This window comes from Haliaeetus leucocephalus, unplaced genomic scaffold (assembly GCF_000737465.1).
Source record: "Haliaeetus leucocephalus isolate CR32 unplaced genomic scaffold, Haliaeetus_leucocephalus-4.0 Scaffold555, whole genome shotgun sequence".
NCBI lineage: Eukaryota > Metazoa > Chordata > Aves > Accipitriformes > Accipitridae > Haliaeetus > Haliaeetus leucocephalus.
Genome location: NW_010972991.1, coordinates 3,722,062 through 3,732,950, shown reverse-complemented (window position 1 = coordinate 3,732,950; position 10,889 = coordinate 3,722,062). Strand labels below are relative to the sequence as shown.

At 39.2% G+C, this 10,889-nt stretch overlaps 1 protein-coding gene across 1 annotated transcript in view; it reads right to left on the bottom strand.

Moving 5' to 3' along the window:
* Nucleotides 1-5,806: 5,806 nt before the first annotated feature.
* Nucleotides 5,807-10,889, bottom strand: part of KCNQ3 (potassium voltage-gated channel, KQT-like subfamily, member 3) — a 34,628-nt gene continuing 29,545 nt past the window's right edge. Inside the window, exons 12-14 of the mRNA XM_010577116.1 lie at nt 10,232-10,330; nt 8,357-8,441; nt 5,807-6,921 (exon numbers count right to left, since the gene is read on the bottom strand). Of these exons, the coding sequence (XP_010575418.1) occupies nt 6,190-6,921; nt 8,357-8,441; nt 10,232-10,330 (916 nt within the window). The 3' untranslated portion in view covers nt 5,807-6,189. The remainder of the gene's footprint in view (nt 6,922-8,356; nt 8,442-10,231; nt 10,331-10,889) is intronic.

The following is a 10,889-nucleotide window of genomic DNA, read 5'->3' as shown; positions in this document are numbered from 1 at the left end:
TATTTGTGTAAGAGGGCAAGACATTTTAAATAGTCCATACTGTCCCACAGTATTGCTGGGAGGCGCGTGAGCAGCCTTCTGGTGGTTTTACGCATCAGGAAGACGGACAGACAGCTGAAGATGGGAGGCCAAGACCACACAGAAAAGCAGCAACAAAACCAGGGACAGAATTCAGGCAACTGAACTTCTTGGCAGGTGTTAAATTCCCTTTAGAGGATATTCAGAGCAGCCTTGTGCCATTACTATATTTTCTCTATAGTTTGTGTGCAACTTCATAATATTTTAGCACATTAATGTCTCTAATATGGATGCATTTTTCCCTAGTTTTCATTTTCCCACACACATATGATCAAAGTCATATAAGTTACATGGCCACTAAATCAAAATAATTCACAAATAATGGGATCTACTGTGTGTTATATTACAACAGGACTAGCTATGGAAGCCAGATAAAGCTTACTTGTAGCTACGAGTTCAATCCTGCATAGATGAAGTCAAAAGGATCTTTGCCAATGTCTTTGCTGGGGGTACATTTGACAGTGCCTTCTTTGAATATGTGTGAAGATATCACGATTTAAATGAAAATAAATTCCTCCACATCATAATTGAAATTTCTATTTATTAATAAGTGGTGCAGTTTTTAAAGACAGAACATAAAAAATCAGTTAAGAAGTATTGTTTGCATAATATATTGAAATAAACATATTAAAGTTGTTCAAATATTGGACAGTGCCAGAATATAAATTACACATACAGTTTAAAAATTACAATAAATAATATTATAAAGAGCACTAAAGGCCACTTGTATAAAAGTTGTGTTCCCTTGTCAGCCAGAATCTGAAAAGCATCTTTGTAGCATGGAGAAAATTTCGGTGAGCAAGGCACAAATACTAGTAATAATAAGATGCCATAACTAGAAAACAAAATGCAGTTGGCTATGTAACCTTCAGTCTCAGCATATTCTTGAGGATGGAAATAGGATCCCACTTCCAGTATTTTGCTTCACTTAACTTCAGAGGGAAGCTATTAAAAGCTGAATTGGGAAGGATCAAATCTTACAGCCTAAATAATCAGAAGCAATAGCGATACCCAGGATCTTCATTCCCACAGTGCCCAGCTAAAAACACTTGAAAATGGCCCCTTTTTCCTCTGCACCTCTGAAAATGGTCTTCAAAAGTGAACACCCACATTCAGCTGGGCTCCTGGAAAAGGAGGGTTTTACACCAAATTCATGAGGTGCTGTAGAAAATTTAGGTTTGCAGCTCTTAGGCACCTAAATCTTAGCGGTGGGGGCTGCAAGGCGCAAGGAAACAAGATCCAGCTCTTTTTCACATGCTCTGCACTAAGCAGGACAAATTCAGTTCTGACAGAAGCAGGTGTGACAGCCCTGTGATGACTGGGCTCCCAGCAGGGCTGAATTTGCTCCTTAATCTGTATTTTCTGATTGCTTTAGGCTGTGATCTTGCAAACTGATTGGACCACGGTGCTCGCCTGAAGGCCACAACTCAGCAGCCCCGCTACGCACAGGTTCAGGTGGGAGTTAGTTTGCAGCACTGCTTGGCCGCAATTTGAAACAGAAAAATTTGAAACTATTTCCACTCTGAACCGCAACGATGCAGCAAAGTTACAGACGAAAACAGAGCAAATATAGCCAAAGGCAGTCTAGGGACTTTTCAGTCAATCTCTCCACGTGCTGAATTCCTTTTTATTTTGATAGGAGCCAGACTGATTAATTCAGTGCAGGGAAAAGCCAAGGCAAGGGCAAGAGCCTTTACCTGACTAGATTTTTATTTTTTTTTTAAGGGACCAACTCCTTAAATGGAGCAAAACCAACATTTTCTATACCAGCGTACTTCCACTAAACATTCACTTCTGCCTTAATGAAATTTTCTCAGTTTGAATCTAAAGTGAGGAAGCTTGGTTGATAATAATGCTGCAAAGAGAGGCACACAATGTAAACACAGATTCACCTTTTCAAAAATTTCCGGATGTGTGTCATTCATTAGTGACTGAAAAATCAACATAAAAATGTAGCCAAGGAAAATGTCTCCAGAGTAGTGCTGTCTTTCACAAGGAAATTCATAAATAAAGGCAGATTAGGACTCAGTCCTGCTCCCACCGCATCAGTTTGAGAAGTTTTCTTACTGCCTTCAAGGAGAGCAGAGGAAAGCGCCACACTTTCTGATTATGGAAAACATCTCAAGGCCTGAAATGAATCCTTGGTCACTCATAGGAGTTAAGAGTCCGCAAAGAGTAGATTCCAATAGTTAATTCTCTTTAATGTTAACTATATGTAAAGGAAGTGTCAGCGTCAGTCTAGATGCTAGCAAGATTGGACCCAAACAAAATGGACAGCTGTTAAACTGAAATGTCACACAGAAATGGAAGAAGGGATAAATCTGATCCATTCCTAGTATGAAGAGTACTATTGACTCAGATGTCCCTCTCAAAAGATATTGTGAATAATGATTCCTTGTATGCGCTGAACCTATTCCACAAAAGAGGTCCTGACCTTTTAAATGTTGCCGTGGTCAATAATCACAGATACTTCTTTTTGTTTTGTCCAGTGTCTATGGCAGGCATATACTCTGCAGTTCCAAGGTTGGTGCACTGCCTGGACTCAACCTGAACTGGAGTCTGATGAAGTTTGTGTGCGCACCCCAGATCATAGCTGGTCTCCAGATCTCACCTGGCTGATGACATCTTGACAGCTACTTGTTGTCAGCACAGACAGCAGACCTGATGCACACCCTATTTTTAATCTAGATGATGTAGGAGGCAGAGAGCTGCTAAGCACATCATCACCCTTCCGAATTGAGCAGTGATTGGTTCCAGTGCAAAGAAATGTGTTAGAAAAAAAATATATTAAAATAAGCTAATCAGACCTTCCTTGACCCTATTCTTGGGTGTCTTCCAGAGGATCCAGAGATGTCCACTGCAGAGGGTCTTGCTGAGCTTACCACCAGTGCCTTTTAAGAAGAGACAGACCTTATCTGGCTAGTTAGCACGTCATTAAACATTTCATGATGTGGCTACAAATACCCGACCTGGTGCTTTTAAGCTGTATATAGCAAATTGGTGCTTACAGCCCATAGAAAATGCTAACTTGAAGGCAGTTCAGCTGCTAAGTGTACACAGTGCAGGGCAGCCCAAATCGCGCTTTCTCTGCTGCTGCACCCTGTGTGCCGGGGAAGACTCATCCAAGTCTCTGCCCTTGCTTGGATTTTCTTTTGCAATGAACATACCTTTATAATGAGGTGATTTAAGGATTTTCAGCCAGGTTTAATCCTGAGGAAAGATTCCCTTTATATGGCCTGGCATGGGAGAGATTAGAAAATTGAACTGAAGAATTTAAGGGCAGGGAACTGCATGGCGTAGCTACTGTCAGACATTCACAAATTTCTCAGATTGCACTTAGTTTTTGGCTGCCTTGATTTTTGATTGCTCAGATCTAGAAAGCATTTTAAGAAGGGCCAAGCTCAAATGAAATCAGTAGTAATGCCAGGCACTTGACATAGAAGAAAAGTGAAGCAGGCTCATCTAGCATACACTTACACCAATTACAGAAGAAGTCTAGCAATGTTAAAATCAGTTTTCATTTTTTTCATTCATTTGTTATTTGAGGGTTAAATCTTACGAGTTGCCACAGACATGTATTAGTATATCAGAAAGCCGGCATCAGGTGCCATACATGTATTTCCAAGAATCACTGATGGCAAAAGAATTCTTCTCAATATGCCAAATTATAATGAATTACACTTTTGTCGGCTAGTTTTATTCTCTTCAAGTTTAGACATGAAACTGCACCTAACACAGATTATCTTTCAGGTCAATGGCTATTTTGTCAATTAAGTAATTACCAAAATTGTGCCTCATGTCATCATAGTTACTGGGCTCAGAACAGCTCCATGGACTCAGCCCAGTCTTCAAAGGTTGTAACTGCTCTGCATTATTTACTCAAGTAACCACAGCAATTTGTTCTCCCTGAAGATCTTTTTCAGAAGGCTGTATCATGATTTAACTGAAGAAGCAGATGAAGTAAGAAGATCTTAATCATTTAGATGTCTCTTTAAATAGAGAATAAACAATGAAGATGAAGGCAATGCCTACATCTGGAAGATAATAGAAACTCCCTGGATGGAATGACTGTTACAAGATAGCAAAGATACTGAGGGACCAAACATGAAGTTTACTACAGAGGGCAAAACCCAGCAAGGTATCTTCCATTGAAGCGCACTCTATCCAGACCTGTGCAATACCCAGTAAGTACCAGGAAACCCAGTAAAGTGTACCTCTTTCTCGTGCTCTGATTGGATGTGCCAAGGATGCTCAGTGGTGCAGCTGCAGTATAATACAAGCGGTGACTACAGAAAGTCCACTTTCTAACATCTTACATGGGCCAAACCCTTGTGTCTGTGTTGGTCAGTGTTCTAGCCATGGTTGTAAAGTCACTGTGTGGAGTGATGGGGGTCATTCTCAACAGGAGGTGGGCAAGAGCCATGGCAAAGAGTCTGCACCTTGGATCAGAGGGTAGGGGTGAAAGCCTTCCCACTGGCTGCGGGTGACTGATCATCTGACATCTAAGCCAGACACCCTCTGTTCCATTTGAAGTTGGTAGAAGTTTGGTCATTGTAGATAATTGAGTTAAAGATCAGATTAATCTCATCCTAAAGCTAGCGTGTTCTTGTACCCTCTGCTCACCAACTGCACTGATTAGTTTTCCACCAGCTGTAAAGAGTATATAGCCATCGAACTTGACATCAATGGACACTATTTTATGGACACCTGGACTGACACCAGCTCAATCCTGCATAGTATATTTGGACAGGCTATTTTCACTAGCTGTAGAGATACTACATTCCCACTGTAGTGGTGAGATCTTTGATTCATTTCTTCCCTGTTCCCAGTGGCTTGGATCATTTTCCTGCTCTCCTTCAACATAATTTCCAATTCCCATGAAAAAATATTTGGCTGAGGCCTAGAGTGCATACTTATCCCTCTGTTGCTCAGGGACAGGTGACAAAAATGGTATTTATTCGTACATTGGTCTTGAATATGGCACATATTCATGGATTTGGAGCAGTCTATTTCCAAGAGAAACAGTAAACAGAGAGAAACAGATCCTGGCAGCATCCCTCGTTGTGGAACTCCCAGGGAACAGAATAGCGATACTCTGCACATCCAAGGAGCTCAAAGCGCTTTGCAAATACTAGTGAATTGAGCCTTACAAGCTGTCTTTATGTACGGAAGTATAACTCCCAATTAACAGACTGGGAAACTGAGGCACAGTTACATTATGCAGCTTACTTAGCAGCACATAAGTCAATAAAAGAGTGGAGTGTATAAACCTAGATTTCTCTACACTGAACAACCTTATTTTTGAAACAGAAAGAAAATTTGGCCCTGTAAGTAGCAAATAGGCTTAGCAAAAGATTTTCTACAAAATAGCATCGTAGTCATGCTTTGAGCAATTTTATAGACACTAGTGAAGACTTTCAAAGTCGTTTGAGGGATTTATATTTACATTTTACAATAAATAAATACCCATGATCAGTCCCAGGAGGTGGCTTTGATAATTTTAAATTCTACCGTTAATTTCGTTTTGACATTATATTTCACTTGCAGTTGTATAAGGGATCACATGAGAAACATTTAGTTCACAAAATCATTTCAGTAAGGTCATTTACTTTGACTCAGCTTTTTCCCTGCTTTGAATATTAGATATTCTTGGCTAGGTTGGTTAGAGATCGATTTACTTATATTGGAAACTGGATTCAGATGTTATGTTTCCACAAAGGGATATTGCTCCTGACAATATTTTTACTTTGCTGCTCTGTTTACAAAATGTAGCAAGGACCACCATATCTTGCCTGTTATCAATTCACCATTGTTGTATTGAAGAGTATCAGATAGATAGGTATCATAGAAGAAATCAGCTGTACCATTTATATAGGGTAAAGTCATGCAAACCATGCTCAAAACTAAGCTCCTTAGTTTTGGTAGCATGAAAAAAACTGCATTAGTAAATTGTATGAAATGGTGCAGAATGACTACCACTAATATCACATGCATCTTATGCAGCCATTGGTGTTTTGAACTAGTAAGCTTTGGGTGTAGAGTAAGTGAGATATACAAAGTATGCTTACATTACATGGAGAAGCCAACCAGTGACTGCCCCCACACGCACTTTTAAACTGGCTTATTTGAAGGGGTCCATATTGAATCTGAAATCCCATCTCCTGTAGAAGACAAAGGCATGGAGCCACTTGGTGTAAAAGGGTCAGTGTCTGTGTCCGTTTCCCCCTCTGCTAGGTAGCGTTTCTCTCTCATCCACGCTGATCCCCCGTTGGGGCCAAACGGGAAGTCGTCTCTGTCTTGGGAGATGCTGAAGCCACTTGGGGAGCGCTCAAGTTCCTCATGGTTGACGGAGAGAAGGGACAATGGAGTATCGCTGTCTCTTGTTAAGCTCCTTCTCTGCCTTGGAGACACCTTATCTGAGTAAGGGCTTTGTAGGTCTCCTTGAGAGTGGTAGCTAACTTGGGAGTCCATTAATGTAAATATAGGCAGAACTGTTGGCCTTTCTGCATATGAAGCTGAGGAAGGTGTGGCTTGCAGTTTGCCAGAGTTTTGCCCACCTATTGATAAAGGTTGTGAATGAGTCGTATGACCATGCGCTGACCAAGGACTGACTTTGTTGACTGGAACCTGCTGGAGGTTGTAAGGAGTTTCATGAGCACACTGCTCAGTGTATTTATATATTATTGTTTTTAATTCAGAATATTTGTTTTCTTCTCTCTTCTCCTTTGCAGGAGAAGCAGTTTCTTTCAATGGACTTATCTCAGCGACTTGTATTTGAAGCTGTTCCATATGATGCATATGCATGTCAACAAGAAAATCCAGTTTCTTCCCCATGTCATTAACCTGAAAAATACCAATGTTATGATATTGTCTCAAGTCAGTTATTCAACAAAAGAGTTAATGCTTCCATACGTGCACTGCCCCCAGCAATGGTGTGCTGCCATGTTTATTAGTCTTGAAGGTAATTATAGGATAACCATGACTTTCCCTTGGAAGCTGGACTGCAGTGGATGCCAGTTTATCCTCTAACTGCCTTATATTAAGAAGACCCATCCCTATGAACTGTGCCAAAAAAACCTCTTAGTGTTGCTGGATATTTGGCAGTCCAGCATTCAACAGCAGTCTACGATGTTATGACCGAAGTCTTGACACCATATGGTAAATAGCTATTACCAAAATACAACAGATGGAATTACCTTTGCACACAGACCTATTCTCTAACTCTTAATAGTCCCACAACATCAGGGTTAAATATCAGGACTAATTTCCTTTCTCTTTTGATAGTACTTTGTGCCTGAACATTTACATTCCATGAAAGGAATTGATGTGGATTAATGCTACTTGCCTGCATCTTGCTTAGTTATGTATTGAAAAATGAGAGTGTCTTGACTTGCTAAACAATAGGTTAGGATGCACAAAGAGGGCACAAAAATACCTGTGGAGGCAATCCTTTTGAGTGCCAGACCCTGCAAAAGAAAGCCATGCTCATGACAAAACACCAGACGTGATAACATGGACCAAAGACATGGACCTTTGGAGCCAGTCCAGAGGAGGGCCACGAAGATGATCAGAGGGCTGGAGCACCTCTCCTATGAAGACAGGCTGAGAGAGTTGGGGTTGTTCAGCCTGGAGAAGAGAATGCTCCAGGGAGACCTCCTAGCAGCCTTCCAGTACCTAAAGGGGGCCTACAAGAAAGCTGGGGAGGGACTTTTTACAAGGGCATGTAGTGATAGGACAAGGGGTAATGGCTTTAAACTGAAAGAGGGTAGATTTAGACTAGATGTAAGGAAGAATTTCTTCACTATGAGGGTGGTGAGGCACTGAAAAGGTTGCCCAGAGAGGTTGTGGATGCCCCTTCCCTGGAAGTGTTCAAGGCCAGGTTGGATGGGGCTTTGAGCAGCCTGGTCTGGTGGAAGGTGTCCCTGTCCATGGCAGAGGGGTTGGAAGGGACCTTCCAACCCAAGCCATTCTGTGATTCTATGCATATGGAGTTTAAGGGAATGAAAAAGTCCCATCTAAACATCATAGTTAGGGTCTTGCTGCCATATATAATGATATTCATTCAACAGGTTTCAAAATGCACACTTCCCAGTTAATTAAATTCTTTCATGAAAAACTGACAACATAGTTTTGTGATCATTAGTACAAGATCTTTATGAGTCTTGATCACCAACAGTACAAATCTGCCCAAGTCAGCCAAAGACTCATACAGAACTTGTCGGCTCTATCATTTCTGTACAAGCACCTCAGCCTCCATCATTGTCATGAAATTACATACCTGTCGTTCAACTTTAACAAATTTGCCCATCATACTTTGGTCTTCAGTATCTGCTGTAGATGCTTTGGCTACATATGGATCATTTCTATAAAGAATTAATAACTCTATTAGTGTTCAGTTTTTCTTTGCATCACAGTAAGTAATTTATATCAGAAAACAGAATTTCCATCTTGGTGGCATATTCATATTGCTCCTTGGACCTCCATTTAAGAAAAGATTGAATTTAGTTATTTATCATACAAACAGAAGCAAAAGTCTGTTCTATGTGATTCCAATGCATTTCTAAAAAATGTGTTCCTGATTTTTAATTTAAAATTATTTCAGTTAAAAATTAAGATATAGATTAAGGAAAAAAAACCCCAAAAACCAAAAGCAAACATATAGTTCAAAATGAAGGTAAAATTAATCTCAGACTTAGTGGAATAATTTCAGGTTTGTGAAAAATGTTGTGATTGCCTAGATAATGGGTCTACAGATGGCCATGTGTTTTTAAATCTAATTGTTTATAATTAGAGTCTTTGAAGACTGAATCCCAGTTTCAAGGTTGAGTGGGTTTTTTTTTTCTCAGTTTAATGAAACCGAATAGTAAGTGGCAGAAACTGGAAATGCTGAAAAGAGACAGTCTGGCCTGGAGATTTAAAGTAGATTCCAGAATAAATTTTCTTCTATGTAATTTCAGATGGACTAACTTCAGGAGGTATGAAGATGATCTCTGCTTAACTGAAGAACTTTGATTCATAACTTCATGGGATCTAGGATGGCCATTATCAAGTTAAATCTTTATCAAAAGGTTTCCAAACCAACCTCAAAGGAATCTACATCTTTCCATAACCTATGTCAAAGTCTAGAAAAACAATTTCTGAGCACTTGTTCTTTACTATGACTTAGAACAAATATACTCTAAAACTTTTGTTTTAGTAGGTCCAGTTCTTCTCTCTCTGACAAAATTCAAAATATAGCTGTGAATGTATCTTACTAAAGCAGAATCTATAATTAAAACATGTCAGATTTTGCACATTGGGTTACTGATGATATGGGCTCATTCAAATTTTGCAATCATCTGCTTTGTTTCCCAAATGATCATTGCCTCTTCCATATATGTAGGTTTCTGTCTTCACATTTACATGTTTTTAGATTTTTCACTGGGTGGGATAAACCAGATAGAGCCAAGTTAATTTATTTTCTGTAAGATTACTTTTGTTCTGAGCAACCATAACAGCTTTGGGGACAGATTGTTGATGGTATTGTGTGGTTCTTCATGGGTATTTATTGACAGATTGATAGTTGTAAATAACAGAAGAAATGTCATTTATTATTGAATTTGTGCTACCAGGAATGCAGCAATACAATAACATGCTGTAACTTTCACACCCAGAAACCTGGTATTGCAATTTATTTTCAGTAATTCTCACCAATCATTGGTTTAAAAGCAGCATCATTAAAACTCTGTGCTTGCCATTTGGTGGGAGCTATAACAAAACTTTTTTCACTTCAGGAAGATAACTGGTTTATCTTCATACTATTGGTGATTTTTATTGAGTTTTTAAGTGGGTTTACTAGTTGAATGTTAGAAATTCAGCACACCAGCAATCAAATATACATATTTCATATAGCACACATTTGCAAACCATGGAGAAGCTGAGCTAGACAATTAAAAAGCCATTAAGTTTAGATTTCCATCTTACATTGTTCTTAGGAAAGCTAGTGTCTTTCTGGCTCAACATTTACACATACATATCTTGTAGCAACATATCCTCTCAGTATTACTACTATAACTGCATACTGGCTGGATGAATGAAGGTTATGCTTATTGGTAGGAATGAACTTCTTATTTCTGTTTTGGTCTGTGCAAAATATTAGGCAGAAAAATTTCACCTGGGAGACTGTTGTGAAGGGTAAGAAAAAGCTCCTCCCTTTTGGGATTTCTTATGCTTGGGAGTAGATGGAGGTCCAGGTGTAAAAATCATATCTACTCTGAAAAAAAGAAAAGTGCAACTGCATAAGTCCATCTCCAAATGCTAACACATGATAGAAAATTCTGTGCATCTCTGCAGCAAACAGTAGCAAAGATTGAAAAAGGAAGCACATTTTGATTTGGTAATATATTGAGGAACATGATGTGTTTGTTCTGTTCTGGGTCCATAGTCAATACATTGAATTGTAATTACCTAGTAATTTCATGGTAATTAAGTAATTATCTAGCTCACTGTTTCCAACTTCAACATTTGAAACACATGACTTCATTTCTTTCAAAGGAACTAAATAGCATGATTGTCAAAAAACCTCCAGTAACAGCTCCTCCTAAAAATGTCAGGAGACACCCATCAGGTTTTGTGCTGGGTAGTGAAATTCAGAATTTGGCGAAAGGTGGCAATTCCTGATACTCTTAATAAACCAATGACTTTCTAGCAGTTATTGTGCCTAATTATCAGTAATTTTTTTGTCTTTATTAATTATTCTTTTGGTTTGAAAAATATAACTATAAATGAAGTTTCACAAGGAATTCTACTTGACTTTTTATTTGGAACAAAAC